This window comes from Macaca thibetana, chromosome 15 (genome assembly GCF_024542745.1).
Source record: "Macaca thibetana thibetana isolate TM-01 chromosome 15, ASM2454274v1, whole genome shotgun sequence".
Lineage (NCBI taxonomy): Eukaryota > Metazoa > Chordata > Mammalia > Primates > Cercopithecidae > Macaca > Macaca thibetana.
This window is the reverse complement of record NC_065592.1, coordinates 43,313,819-43,329,696: the sequence shown is the minus strand read 5'-3', so window position 1 is coordinate 43,329,696 and position 15,878 is coordinate 43,313,819. Positions and strand designations below refer to the sequence as shown.

Below are 15,878 nucleotides of genomic sequence, written 5' to 3'. Positions count from 1 at the left end.
TCCAGTGCCTCTGGCCTACGTCTCCCCATTCGGAGTGTAACCAGGCTACTTGAGATTTAAGTACTCTGGCATTTTTCTCTGGCATTTTTAGTAACTGAGGTATTGAAAATTCCGTTTGGTGTTTTTTTTGTTGTTGTTGTTGTTTTTTTTTTTTTTTTTTTCTGTTTTGCTTTGTTTTTTGAGGCCAAGTCTCGCTCTGCCGCCCAGAATGGAGTGCAGTGGTATGATCTCGGCTTACTGCAATCTCCACCTTCCAAGTTCAAGTGATTCTCTTGGCTCAACCTCCCAAGTAGCTAGGATTACAGGCATGCACCACCACGACTGGCTAATTTTTGTATTTTTAGTAGAGTCGGGGTTTCACCATGTTGGCCAGACTGGTCTCCAACTCCTGACCTCAAAATGATCTGCGGGCCTCGGCCTCCCAAAGTGCTGGAAATCCAGACGTGAGCCACCGCACCCGGCCATAGTGAAAATTCTGATCAGGCCCTTGCTTGCATGCACATAGTAAGCGCTCGCGTTTTGCCCAATATCTCTTGTTCCCACAATATAATTATAAACTGCTGATGTCCTGTTTCTTTGTCTAGCAGGAGAGATAACTTTCAGGATCATGAAAATATTTTGCAGAAGGAATGAATGCCATTAAGGACTTTTCGACCAGCTGCTGGCACCTATAAGTCTGGTTGCTCAAAGTTTTATCTGAGACTGTAGAGGCACAGACTTTTCCCCTACCTTCCTGGCAACTCTCCCTCCTTTACACCCTACCCCATAAAAACGCCTGCTGTCATCTCTTTGTTAAGCTACAGTTGAGAGATCTTTCTCTTCTGCCTTCTTGCCTTGGCCCAATTGAACAATCCTTTCTCTATCTCCAAGCACCTGTGTCTTAGTGTTTGGCTTCAGCTTTGCATCAGGTACATGAGCCTGAATTTGGGGTTACATAACATTAGTATGACACTTGGGGAAATTGCCAAATTGACCTTTGGAAAGGTTGGACCAGAATGTAGCTTTCTGGACTCCTCCCAGAACTTCCTCTTTATAACTAATCTTTGTTAGTTTAGAAGTTGGAAAGGTGGCATCTCATGGTTGCTTTTCTTTACAGACTAGTGAGGTTGGGCATGTGTTCCTTTTAACCAACAACACTAGTTGAGCATTTGCTTTCAGTCAGGAATTGAGCTGGGGAGGCGGCTGAGTCCTGGTCCCTGCCCTTGGGGGAGTTCACTGTCTCCACATGAAGATAGCAAGTGTTAAGGTGGATGCAACAACCTGAATAGAGTGTCAGCCCTGAGGGTACAGAGGATGAAATAGTTATCTCTACAAGGAAGGAAGGCAGGGGTCAGGATAGGTGTTACAAAGGAAGTGATAATTTGAGTGAAATTTTTTTTTAGTTTACTAGTTTCTAAAATTATAAATGAACTACATGCTAATTTACATACTGAAATTAACCATAAAAGTCCATGAAAGTATTGTTAACATCTTTACTCAAATACAGGATTTAATCTAAAAACATAAATGCCCACAGTTATCACTGCACAAATGAGAGACTACTTGCTACAGCTGTTTTTACACAAGGATCATAACTTCTCAAACAGGATTTATTGTAAAAAGTAAAAGAACACTTGTTTTTTTTTGAGATGGAGTCTTGGTCTGTTGCTCAGGCTGGAGTGCAGTGATGCGATCTTGGCTCACAGAAAACCTCCACCTCCTGGGTTCAAGCAATTCTCCTGCCTCAGCCTCCCAAGTAGTTGGGACTACAGGCATGCACCACCACACCTGGCTAAATTTTTGTATTTTTAGTAGAGATGGGGTTTTGCCGCATTGGTCAGCCTGGTCTTGAACTCCTGACCTCAGGTGATCTGCCCATCTCGGCCTCCGAAAGTGCTGGGATTACAGGCGTGAGCTGCCACTCCCAGCCCAGAACACACTTTTTCTTACCAACTACAGTTTTAAATGTGTTAGCAATTCCATAAAATATAGTTTCCTCACCATCATTCCCCAAATCTGAACTACATTCTGTTGGTTAGATTCCTATGTGGAATAACATTCAAGTTTGGTCTTGGTGTATCACAATACAGGACTGATTTTAAATACTCAAAATTACTTGGTTTTCTGGTTTCCAATAGCTTTGACATTTATCTGCATTTCTCAAGTAAGGAAACATCTTTCTAGTTCATGTTTATTTTCATTTTGTAGTGTGTGTGTGCCTGTGTCATTGCACCCTTTGTTAGAGAAGAGCCCCAACCTCCTAGAGAATAGCAAGAAATAGCAAGACTCCAAAGGAGATGACTAAGCAAGAAAGCAGGTTCACCTGCCACAACTCCATTGGTAACAATGTAGATGAAATTTGGTGGATCAGATGAAGAAATTTATTATTCAATACAGCATACAGTGGAAGTATCAGCATGGTATAGCACTGGTTGGCCTGTCCTCAAGTGCTGTGGAGTAAATGCAATGGGCCCAGACAGTGGTTGCACATGTAGCAATTTGCACCACAACTGAGGGATCCAGGGCCAAGGGCCTAGCATCTTTTGTAGCAAGTGGCAAACAAACCAGCCTCCTTCCCTGAGGGAGTGAGCTGTTGCATGGTAGTTATGCTGTGGTCATCTTAACCTACTTAAATGCCAATGTGACTAGCTAGAAATGGTTCAGTATTAGAGGAAAGTTAGGCCTTGCGTTTGGTATACTTAGCAAGCACATGCAGAGATGCTCAAGGCCACAGCAGACTGCCTTTCCCAATAGAAGTCAAGGCCTGTCATCATCTGATTCTAGCTTATCTCTGCAGTGTCATCTCATGCAATTTTTTTTAATGCTCTAAGTTTTTTTTTTTTTTTTTTTTTTTTTTTTTTTTTTTTATCATTCTGGACTATTCACCAAGGCCACTTTAGCTGTTGTATTCTTCTAGCTACTGATTCTCTCCTCTTATCTCCTGCCACACAGTAAGATTCCTGAGCACAGACAGTAACTCCTCAATAAATATAAGGCTGAAAGGGCCTGAAATTGTGACAACTACATAAGAAAACTGTGTGTCATGATGTTATTAAGGGACTATATTCATTGAATGCCTTCTATATACAAGGACCAGGCATAGATGGATCCATGGAAAAGCTTGATATATCTTTATCAGTCAAAGTCTCATCAGGAGACAAACCATGCTCATTTGAATAGAGACAGTTTAATATATGAGGAATTATTAGCTATAACAGGGTATTGGAATAAAGAAGCACTGGCTAATAAGAACTAGAGAGCTTTAAAGAGTATGGCAATAGCAGATATAAGGAACAGCTGCTACTCTAATGCTGTGATAGAGTTCCCAAGGAGGAGCCTCTCGCCTCCAGCCAGGGCTGATTGAGACCCTTTTGAAGAGAGTACAGCTATGGCTCATTAAATGGCAAGAAGTCATTGGGAATCTGCCAGTGGAACTTCCCATAAATCCACCCTCTAGAATTTTCTGGCACTTTTAGGTTGCTGAGGAAACGTATTCATGGGGAGGAGTCTCCTGGAAGCCTCTGCTATAAAACTGCCCAATAGGGTGCTAAGGAATATTGCTGGCTGCCAAGTGTTTGTGGCCACCAATCAAAGCAGGAACAGATGCTGGAGAAGGTGCTGTGCTGCAGAAGTGTGCCAGTGAGCACAATGAGACGAGGAAGCAAAACCCATTCCTCCTGAAATGGCTCTTCAGGGCCTTCTACCTATAAAGCATATCATCACAAAAGAGAATAAAGGAAAAAAAAATGTAAGGCTCAGATCCATTTTCTCAGAGCAGGCAGTGAAGGATGAATTTGGACCTGAGAGACAATACATTGATAACTGGCACAAGATCTCATGAGGTTGTGTATTAGTCCATTTTCATGCTGTTGATAAAGACATATCCAAGACTGGGAAGAAAAAGAGGTTTAATGGGCTTACAGTTCCACATGGCAGGGGAGGCCTCACAATCATGGCAGAAGGCAAGGAAGAGCAAGTCACATCTTATGGTGGCAGGCAAAGAGAGCTTGTGCAGGGAGACTCCTGTTTTTAAAACCATCCGATCTTGTGAGACTTATTCAGCGTTCTGAGAACAGCACAGGAAAGATCTACCCCATAATTCAATCACCTCCTACCAGGTTCCTCCCATGACAGATGGGAATTGTGGGAGTTAAAATTCAAGATGAGATTTATGTGGGGTCACAACCAAACCAGATCAGGTGGTAATATCAAACTCATCAGTAATAGCAATAAGGTAGAGTCTGCCCATTCCCAGATGGCTTCGCTGGTGAATTATACCGAACATTTAAATAAGAATCAATACCAGTTATCACAAACTCTTACAAAAAACAGAAGAGGGGGGAACATATCCCAATTCACTTGATGAGGCCAGTATTACCCTGATATCAAAACTAAAGACATCATAGGAAAAGGAAACTACAGATCAATATCCTTTATGAATACAGACACAGAAATCTTCAATAAAACACTAGCAAACTGAATCCAGCAACATATAGAAAGGACTGTATACTGTGACCAAGTAGAATTAATCCCAAGTATGCAAGGTCCCTTAACATCTGAAATCAATTAATGTATTATGGCATCTCAAAGGATGCAGAAAAAGCATTTGAGAAAGTCTAACACCCTGTCATGATTTAAAAACAAAAACAAAACCAAACCTCAATAACTAGGATTAGAAAGGAACCTCCTCCATTCGATAAAAGACGTCTATGAAAAACCCACAGATAACACTTAATAGTGAAAGACTGAAAGCTTTGCACTTAAGATCGGGAATAAGACAAGGAAGTCTGCTCTTGCCATTTCCATTCAACATTATACTGGGGGTTCTGTCCAGGGTAATTTGGTAAGTAAAAGCAATAAAGATATCTAGATAGGAAAAGAAAAATTAAAACCATCTATATTTGCACGTGATGTGATCTGGTATATAGAAAATCCTAAGACACCCACCCCTCCAACCCCCCCCACACGCAAACATTGGAACTAACACTAACAAGTTCAGCAAGCTTGCAGGATATACAAAAATTAATTATATTTCTGTACCCTTGAAATGAACAACCCCAAAATAAAACTTTAAAAATAATTCCACTATATAGCATCAAAGAAAAGAAAATATTTGGGAATTAATTCAACAAAAGAAATGTCAAACTTTTTTTTTTTTTTTTTAGTTTTGTAGAGATGGAGGTCTCACTATGTTGCTCAGCCTGATTTTGAACTTTTGGGCTCAAGCAATCCTCACATTCAGCCTCCCAAAGTGTTGGGATTACAGGCGTGAGCCATTGTGCCTGGTCAGAAACTTAAACTCTGAAAACTACAAAGTATTGTTAAAAGAAATTAACAAAGATCTAAATAATTGAAAAGGCACCCCACCCCATTTTCATGGTTCAGATGATTTCATATTATTAATGGGAGGTCATGGCAGGATGACTGTTTGAGCCCAGGAGTTCCTGACCACCATAGGCAACAAAGTGAGACTACATCTCCACAAAAAATAATAATTTTAAAAAATATTGCTAAGATAACACTATTCCCAAAATTGAAATACAGATTCAATCCAATTTTTCTCAGAATTCCAACTGCCTTCCTTGCAAAAAATGACAAATTGCTCCTAAAGTTTGTATGGAAATTCAACAGACTCAGAATAGCCAAAACAATCTTGAAGAAGAACAAAGTTCTTCTTTTGTCAGAACAAAAGAACTTATATTTCTGATTGCAAAACTTGCTACAAGGCTACAGTAATCAAGACAATGTTGTATAGGTGTAAGGATAGACACAGATTAATGAAATGGAATTGAGATACAGAAATAACCCATCATCTTCAGCTAAAAGTTGAGAGATGGGAAAAAATATTTTTAAAAAACCCTTCATGCTTATGATTAGCTGATTTTTGAGAGAGGTGCCAAGACAATTCAATGGGGAAAGAACAATGTTTTCAATAAATGGTGTAGGCACAACTGGATATACACATGCAAAAGAATGAAGTTGGACCCCTATCTTAAACTATATACAAACATTAAATGATTGAAAGGCCTAAATCTCAGAACTAAAATTACAAAACTCTTAGAAGAAAATACAGAGGCAAATCTTTGTGACCTTGGATTTGACAGTGGCTTCTTAGATGTTATACCACCAAAATCACATTCAGGAAAAAATAGAAAAATCTGACTTTATCAAAATTAGAACAGATAACTCACTATTCAGGAGAAAAGATTTTAAAATTATGTGTCTGATAAGGGACATGTATCTAGAATATATAAAGAACTTTACAACTCAATAATAAAAAGATAGATGACCCAATTTAAAGGTGGGCCAAGGATCCAAATAGACATTTATTCAAAGAAGATATATGAACAACCAATAAGCATATGCAAAGATACTCAGTCTCATTAGTCATCTGGGAAATTCAAATTAAATTACAATGAGATATCACTTCACCTCCACTAGGATGGCTACAATAAAAAAGACAGATTATAACCAGTATTGTTGTGGATATAGAAATTTCAGAACACTCATCTTGCTGGTAGAATTGTAAAATGGTACAGCCACTTTGAAAACTGAAAAACAGTTTTGCAGCTTCTTAAACATAAAGTTTGCATTATTTATACTTCTGGCTATTAATCATTATGCTATGAACATTCATGTCTAAATTTTTGTGTAAACATAAGCTTTCAGTTTTCTTGGGTATATCCTAGAAGTGGAATTGTCTGCCTACCTTTCTTTCTTTTTCCCTTCCCTTCCCTTCCCATAGCTCACTTCCTAATAGCCAAAAGTATAAATAATGCAAACATAAAGTTACCATATAACATGGCAATTCCAGCCAGGGGCCTGGTGGCTCATGCCTGTAATCCCAGCACTGTAGAAGGCTGGGCAGGATGATCACTTGAGCCCAGGAGTTTGAGACCAACCTGAGTAACAGAGACCCCATCTCTGAAAAGAGAAGGGAAGAGAGGGGAAGGGAGGGGAAGGGAGGGGAAGAGAGGGGAGGGGAGGGGAGGGCAGAAGGGAGGTGGGAGGGGAGGGGAGGGGAGCAAGAAAGAAAGGGAGAAAGAAAGAAAGGCAGGCAGACAATTCCACTTCTAGGATATACCCAAGAAAACTGAAAGCTTATGTTTCCACAAAACCTTAGACATGAATGTTCATAGCATAATGATTAATAGCCAAAAGTATAAATAATGCAAATGTCCAGCAACTGATAAGTGAATAAACAAAGCATGGTATATCATACAACAGAATATTATTTAAACCTAAAAGGAACTAAATGCTAATATGTACTACAATGTAAAATTGATCTAAAAAATATGCTAAGTAAAAGGCCACATATTGTATTATTCCATTTATATGAAATGCCTTCAAACCATAGAGACACAAAGTTGCTATTTAGTTGCCAGAGGCTGGAGAGACGGGGCAATGGGAGTTATTGTTTCATGGGTACAGAGTTTCAGTTTGGGAAGACGAAAACGTTCTGGATATGGATGGTGGTGATGGATGCACAACAATGTGAATGTACCTAATATCACTGAACTGTATACCTTAAAATGATTAAAATGGTAAATTTTATGTTTATATATATTTTACCATAATAAAGAATTATTTTCACAGAAAAAGGGGAGAGAGAGAGAAAGAGATGAATTGAATGTGGCAAAATCCTAATAATGGAATCTGGATGATGGGCATATAGTTATGTTTTTAATACTTTTCTCTCTAATTTTGTTTGAAAATTTTTCATAACTAAAAACATAATATGGAGACAGTTAAAATAGATACCTTCTTGATGACAATTCAGCCTGATGGGGCAAATGTATGGAAAAACTTGTTGCAAAATAAACAACAAACACAGCTTCGACCATGCCTTTCTCCTGCCTGAACGCCCTCCAAGAGCATCATATCACCTACAGGGAAAAAACTAAGACTCTGTGACCCTCTCCTCTGCTCACCTTGCACCTCATTCTGTTTCTCCCTGACTTCCATTTCTTGAGCAACACCAAATCCCTTGTAAATTTACCAAACATGCCCTGATCTGTGCCATTCTTCATGCCTTGTATGCACCCTGCTTAACAATCCAGTCTCCCTCCCTCTGCTTAACCTCTCCTTAAAAACTGGCTTGATCACCAGCTCCTCCAAGGAGTATCTTCTGACCCTCTGTTGAACTGTCCCTCATCTGTGTTTCCATAGCTCACTGTCCATAATTTATCATAGCATCAAACACACCAGATTGAAACAACCAAATTTGTGCAAATGCACGTACACACTCAGATCCCGAGAACCTAGAAACCAGTATATCAAAGGCATTGTGTGAACTCTGTGAAGGAGTTTCTGTACCAGGAAAAGCTCCACTAACTTAAACTTGCTAGGTGTTTCTCCAGCTTTATGAACATTTAATGTCACATATCCCTGCAGAGACCACTTAAAAGTTTACTTTTGCTCTAGGCTGAAAACAGTATACTTGAGGAAAAACAGTAACATGACTTACACCTTTGAAAATATCCACTTTTAGTTTTCACCTAAATAGTGCAGGTAATTTTGAGTCTACAAGGCTTCTGAAAAACAGCAGTGGATGCCAGGTGCTTGGGTGTGGGGAATGGGGGGTGGAAACGGGACTTCATGCCTAAGGATACGAAGTTTCAGTCTGAGAAGACGAGAAAATTCCTACCCATTGCCACCCTCCAGTTCCCATCCGAAAAGACAACTACCTTCATCTACAGCAATTTTATCCGGTTTTTTTTTTTTTTTTTTTTTTGAGACGGAGTCTCGCTGTGTCGCCCAGGCTGGAGTGCAGTGGCCGGATCTCAGCTCACTGCAAGCTCCGCCTCCCGGGTTCACGCCATTCTCCTGCCTCAGCCTCCGGAGTAGCTGGGACTACAGGCGCCGCCACCTCGCCCGGCTAGTTTTTTTTTTGTATTTTTTTAGTAGAGACGAGGTTTCATCGGGTTAGCCAGGATGGTCTCCATCTCCTGACCTCGTGATCCGCCCGTCTTGGCCTCCCAAAGTGCTGGGATTACAGGCTTGAGCCACCGCGCCCAGCCTTATCTGATATTTTACCTCAGTGTTTAAATATAATACACTGATACTGCTTGATTTCTTAATTTTAAGAGAATGTGTTGACTTCCTGACAAGGTAGATGTGGTTTTGGCTCTTCCTATTTCCACACTCTTCATCCTTCCCTTTCTATGCTTTGCTAACACATGGCATAGTTACAGCATAATTTCTGGTTAAATCAGAAGCCATTTTTTACAATATTACCAGTGCAAATATTGTTATCTGCCTTGACAGATTGTACATTTTACACAATCCTTTATTTTTCATGGAGTTGGTGATTGCCTTATTTCAGTTCGTTGCTTGTTATTCTATATACTTTGTTAATTTTTTCTACTACTCTGGCATCGGAGTCTTTTGCCTCACCTTAATAGATTCCAAACTTCCATTTCCATTTTTCCTCTGGAGACTTCCCACTCTGTGCTCCTCCCACTTTGGGGGCACTGCTCTTCAGGCCTGCTGCACAGCTGTCTTTTTGTTAATTGTGGTAAAATATGCCTAACAACATTTATCTTAACCAATTTTACTTGTACATTCAGTACATACATAGTGTTAAGTACATTCATACTGTTGTGCAACCATCACCACCATCCATCTCCAGAACTCTTCTCATCTTGCAAAACTGAAATTCTGTACCCATGAAACAATAATTCCCCATCCCCACCTCACCCTAGTTCCCGGCATCCACCATTCTTCTTTCTGTCTCTGTGAATTTGACAACTCTAGGTACTGCATAGAAGTGGAACCATGCAGTATATATGTCCTTTTGTGACTGGCTGATTTCACGTGGCATAATGTTCTCAAGGTTCATACATGTTGCAGCATGTGTCATATTTCCCTCCCTTTTTGTACACCTGTCTTTTGTACCTTCCTGCACTGCTCTCCTTCTTAGATCCACTTAGATCACTTTTATTCCACTTTCTTGCTTTGCCTGTCCATTTTGCTAGAGGTCCATAACCTCAAGTATCTTCTTAAATAAAGAGAATATGAGGCCAGGCACAGTGGCTCACGCCTGTAAAACAGAGTGACTCTGTCTTTTCTCAAAGATCTACTCATGGCCACACAAGGCATCTCCTTGCTGTGTTAGGTATATCATCCTATGTCCTATTTCTTGTGGCATCATTGAGCCTACAGCAGGCCTCATTTTGAACTTCCACATGTGGCATTTTTTGAAAAATCTGTAGCTGTGGCAATACTGAGCTTGCATTTCCTCATAGTAGCCAAGTTATGGCTGCCCCCAGTAAAGGGAGATTTAGAGACAATGCTTGCAAAGTTCCTACCAATAAGCCTGGTGAAGCACTTACTCAACAAATAGAAGTTGTTCTTTTTTATGGGATTACAGTTATTCAAAGGTTCAGAATTTAAAAGTGTTCAGAAGAAAAGGGGAGCTAGAGCTGATATTTGTAGATTGGCTTGAATTTTTTTTTTTTTAATACTATTGAGTTGCCATCCTTGGCAAGGAGCTTGTATGTACAGTGATCGCTGTAGATCCAAGCCAGTCTACAAATGTGTGTATAGCACCTGGTTATGAGCATGGAACCTGGACCTAGATTGCCTGGATTTGACTACTGGCTTTATCACTCTCAGGCTGACTTTTTTGTGTCTGTGTTTTCTCATCTCTAAATGAGGATAATAATCGTACCAACATATCTTGAGTTTTGAGTTAATATATATGAACCAGCTTAGCATAGTATTAGGCACATACTAAACATTATATGAATGTTTGCTTATTATTTTTCAATAAGTTAATATGATAGGATCTCTTTACTCAGCATAATATTAGGCACATACTAAACATTATATGAATGTTTGCTTTTTATTTTTCAATAAGCTTATATGATAGGATCACTTACTCCTTGAGTACATTGTTTTCTTTGGGCTACAGAAGGCTCCCTGGTTGAAAGGACACATTTGTTTTCCTGGTTGTCATTCCGATTCTTTTTTTTTTGAAATGGGGTCTCACTCTGTTGCTCAGGCTGAAGTGCAGTGGGGTGATCATAGCTCGTTTAACCTTGAACTCCTGGGCTCAAGGGATCCTCCTGGCTCAGCCTTACGAGCAACTAGGACTACAAGCATGCATCACCACAATGGAATGATTTTGTTATTTTTCATAGACAGACAGAGTTTCATGATGTTGCCCAGGCTGGTCTCAAACTCCTTGCCCTCAAAGGATCTTCCTGCCGCTTGAGCTTGGGAGGTTGAGGCTGCAGTGAGCCACGACTGTATTACTACACTCTACAATGGTCAACAGAGTGAGACCCTGGGAAAAAAAAAAGATCCTCCTACCTTGGCCTCCCAAAGCACTGAGATTACAGGTGTGAGCTACTGTGCCTGGCCCTTGATTCTTCTTGTCAGTGCATGAGTCCTGGTTCAGGTATTGTGAAATCAAGTGATCATCCCACAGGAAACTGAAACTGAAACTGAGCCATCATTCTGGTACCTCAAGGACTCTGCAGGAAGACCCTAGGGGACTCTGCCAAGAACAAGTCTAGCCTGTTCTGAGTCTGTCTCTTTTTATGTATCTGTATCTCCTCCTGCCATCAACTTTCTTCCTCACCCTCTACCCCGAGTCTGTTCTCTCTCATGGCTGCTGCTTTCTCATGATTTCTCTTATTCCTTTGGTTTGCTCAGGACTCCAGTGGCCTCACTCTGCCTTATGACTTTTCAGTCCCAACCATCATGGCCAACTGCCTCACTTCTGATTTCCCAATTCAAATTCCCAAAAGCATGAGTCTGTATCGGCAAAGACTTTTGGTCTGGCAGCCTCCTGGACCAGTGGCTAATCTATAGAGTGGTTACTCAAATAGTTGTCCTACTCTGGCTAGTAGGCAAGGAAAGCTAGGTAACAGCTACAAAATTCGACAGCCTAGGCCTTCTAGGATGGGTTCAGTAGGACACACGTGCTGGCATACATATGAAGAGAGTGAACGCCAGGCAAGTAGGCTGCTACAGTAGATAGGACCCATCCAGGGGTTTTCCAGAGAAGGGGAAGCAATAGGAGATATACATACAAGAGAACATTTAGTATGGGAATTGGTTCATATCGTTGTAGCAGAGTCCCATGACCTTCGGTCTGCAAGCTGGAGAACCAGGAAATATGGTGGTGTAATTCAGTCCGAGTCTGAAGGTGTGAGAATCAGAGGAGCTAATGGTATAAAACTCCCAGTCCAAGACTGAAGGCCCGAAAACTGACGATGAGTCCCCAAGTCCAAAGCCAGGAGCACCAAGAGTTCTGATGTCTAAGGGCAGAAGATGGATATGTCCCAACTTAAGAAGAGAAAGTAAAATCACCCTTCTTCTGCCTTTTTGTTCCTTTTCAGTCTTTAATGAATAGGATGATGCCTGTCCACATCGGTGAGGGCAGATCTTCTATTGATTCAAATGCTAATCTGTCCTGGAAATGCCCTCACAGGCACACACAGAAATAATGTTTTTCCAAGCTATCTGGGCATCACTTAGCCCAGTAAAGTTGATCCATAAAAGTAACCATCACCTATTTGCCATCTTTCATTTAAGCCCAGATACACAGACTGGCTATCTCAGCCATTCCTTGGGTAGCACATCCAAACCTGTTTCCTCTGAGTCTCTCTGTCTTGTGACAAATAGGTTTTGGAAGAAGTTGCTTGTGGTCACCCTGAACTTGTGCCTTTAAGAGTTGGGCACACTGGCCAGGTACAGTGGCTCATGCCTGTAATCCTAGCACTTGGGGAGGCTGAGGCGGGTGGATCACGAGGTCAGGAGTTCAAGACCAGCCAGGCCAAGATGGTGAAACCTCGTCTCTACTAAAAGTACAAAAAAAAAAAAAAAAAAAAAAAAAATTAGCTGGGTGTGGTGGCCGGCGCCTGTAATCCCAGCTACTCGGGAGGCTGAGGCAGAGAACTGCCTGAACCCAGGAGACGGAGGTTGCAGTGAAGCCAGATCACGCCACTGCACTCCAGCCTGGGCGACACAGCAAGATTCCATCTCAAAAAAAAAAAAAAAGAATGGCATGCCACCTATTCTGTGTGGCCTGCACATAATGCACTAATTCTTAATCCCTCGCTGATCCCAGTGTAAAGTGGAGACACCAGTACATACTCAGCCTCACAGGACTGACTGGTCAGGTCACTCATTTCCAGGCTCGCGGCCACCACTCACTGACAACTACAGACCGACTCTCTGCCACCCAGTTCAGGTGCCCAGATGCTAACGCCCCATATAGCCCAGCCCCCGGCATCCTCAGTCGCTCACACAGGCAACTGCTCGCTCCCTACCTCCATTCCCGGGGCTGCGGCGCCTCAAGCCCGGCGGTGTCTCAGCTTTCCCGGTCCCCGGCGGACGGTGGCCGGGGGGTGGGGGGGCGGCGCGGGTTTCCAGCCGGTGACGTTAGGTCGCTGCACGCCGGAAGTGGCAGCTGAACGGGGGCACTGAGGTGTCGGCCGGCGGGGCAGTGGCCCGGAGCGGGGGGCGGGGGCGTTGGTCATGTTTCCCTTCGGGCCTCATAGCCCTGGAGGGGACGGATCGGCCGAAGCCGGGGCTGAGGAGCCGGCGCCCCACGAGGGGCAGGCAGCAGCCACTAGGCCGCCCTCGCCGCTACATCCCGGGGCTGATGCGACCCATCCCCCTCCACCCGCCCGGAGCCCTCGCCGCCCCGGCGCCCCATCGCTGTCCCCGGCCCCGCGCTCCGGAGAGCTCGGGCTGCCCGGAGCTCCGGAGTCCTCGGCTGCCTCCGCTCAGGGAGAGCCGTCACCTCCCTCCCCTCCGCGCCGGCGGCCCGGGCCAGACTGCAAGGCCGAGAGCCGGGGCCGACACGGCCTCTGCGCGGGCCTGGGCGGCCCTGGCGCCAGGCTGTTCGGGTGGCTGAAAGAGCGCAGCCTGGGCCGCGGGCTGTTCGTGGACCCGGCGCGGGACAATTTTCGCACCATGACTAGCCTCTACGGTTCCATCCATCCCGCGGACTCGGTGTACCTCAGCACCCGCACCCACGGCGCCGTCTTCAACCTGGAGTACTCGCCCGACGGGTAAGCGCGGCCCCTCGGAGGGCGGGCGCCCGCCTCCGCCCGGCTCAGCTGCCAGCGGACGGCAGTCCTGGGCTCGCTCCCCCGGCCCGGGCCGAGGTTAGCAAGGCCGTTTGGAGCCGCTGGCCTTCGTGCCTCCTGGCACTTTCTGAAGCGCATTCTCGCCCCCTGGAACCCCCAGCCCAGCTTTTTGAGGCAGGAAGGCGGGGCCCCACTTGCTCGCCTTCAGGACGTGGGCTCCGTGAAGGAGAAATGCCCGAAGCCACACAGCGGACCTGTCAGAGCCAACCCACAACTAGGGCATTCTGGGACACAGTAGGTGCTCAGTAAATACATTTTGAATAAATGTCCACGTTCTCCCCATCCTAGGCTCGCGTTTTCCCACCTAAACCTGTGTCGGGGTAGGAAGGCTGTAGATTCCTTGCACTCTGTACCTGAACTTGCCATGATGGGACAAGTGCGTCGTTTGCTCAAGGAAGATACAGTACTAAGACACTGTAGAGACGTGGCTCTCATGATTTGGGTCATTTGTGAAGTCTCCAGGCTAGACTACAGCCTTTTTCTTGGCTGATTAAATATTTATTGTATGGCTTTGGTTTAACAGGAAGTTTCCAAAATCGTATCTATTTAAAACTTTCTTGTCAGTACACAAGTCCGCCATCAAAAGAAAAAATTTGCACAGTTCCACCATGAGGTGACATAGTTAATGTAATTCTTATCCCATCAAAGCCTCTCGGTTGCTGGTTGTTTACCCAGGTGTTCATTCATTCATTCTCTCATTCAGCGTGTATTTGTTGAGCACTTGCTGTGTTCCAAATGCGGGAGTAACCGTGCTGAGCAAAACCAGCTAATGGCACTGTTTTCACTGAGCCTGGGACTTAATGGTTCAACTAGATAGTAGACAGCCTTACTAAATAATGCATAAAATATATTTGTTAATTGAGATAAAGTCTTGAAGGAACCTGTTAAGGACTCTGTGTTCACGGATTCCCTGAGGAAGTGACACCTAAATCAAAATCAAAAAAATGAGTAGGAAATAAATTAGTCAAGATAGGGTTGGTAAAGGGATAGAAGTATTTCAAATGGAGATGATTGGTATGTCAAAGGTCATAGAAGGGCAGCATGTCATGTTACAGAAGGTTAAAAGAATAGGTTTACAAAGCAAAAAAAGTTTACTGAAGACAGACCTAAAGTTGCTAAGGAAGGAGCAAAGGAATAGAAGCAGGAATTACTGTGCACAAGTAGACTCTCTTCCATTTCAGTGATGCAAGTGCTTCCTAATCACATGTGGTGCTGGGATCTCAGGGGTCTCAACAGCAATTGGTTGGAGCATGTAGTAGTGGATGCACACCTGAATAAGGTGGAAAACTGGTGAGAGGAGAAACTATTTTGCTGAAACTTATTCATGGAACCTCGCAGCCTCCTTCCTTCAGCCAAGCCCTATTCCTAAAGTTTCCCTCAAAACACTAACAGTCTGTTCTCAAATATTGAATTTCTCTCTTCATATCCCGGCCCCTTTCCTCCCAGCCTCCTACCGATACTTTCAGGAATTCAGAGGTAGCTATTTCTACTTTTTGGATGTGGGATTTTAGGTGGGAGTATAATGAGAAGAACAGATTTTAGAGCTGTAAGAATAAGGGATATATTGCTTAAAGTTTTTGTTTGAATCTAGAATGCATTTTCTCATAACAGTTTTGTAAAAGGTGGTTAGGAACTCTTGCACTTAATTCAATAATTTTAAATTACACAATTAACATATATGCTCATTGTGTAAAACCTAGACAATAAATGAGCAAAAAATACCCTAAACATCGCTTATGATCCCAGAGATTAAATGGATATTTAAGGAAATTTTTACTTTGTGTATGTTTA

General features: G+C 43.0%; 2 protein-coding genes across 4 annotated transcripts in view; one reads left to right on the top strand and one right to left on the bottom strand.

The window, feature by feature from the left end:
* TOMM5 (translocase of outer mitochondrial membrane 5) overlaps positions 1 to 15,878 on the bottom strand; it is a 495,867-nt gene that overhangs the window by 201,801 nt on the left and 278,188 nt on the right. The window lies entirely within an intron of this gene.
* Positions 13,379 to 15,878, top strand: part of DCAF10 (DDB1 and CUL4 associated factor 10) — a 61,855-nt gene continuing 59,355 nt past the window's right edge. For all 3 annotated transcript variants that reach the window (XM_050762129.1, XM_050762130.1, XM_050762128.1), the window contains exon 1: positions 13,379 to 14,009. In XM_050762129.1, the coding sequence (XP_050618086.1) occupies positions 13,471 to 14,009 (539 nt within the window). In that variant the 5' untranslated portion in view covers positions 13,379 to 13,470. The remainder of the gene's footprint in view (positions 14,010 to 15,878) is intronic.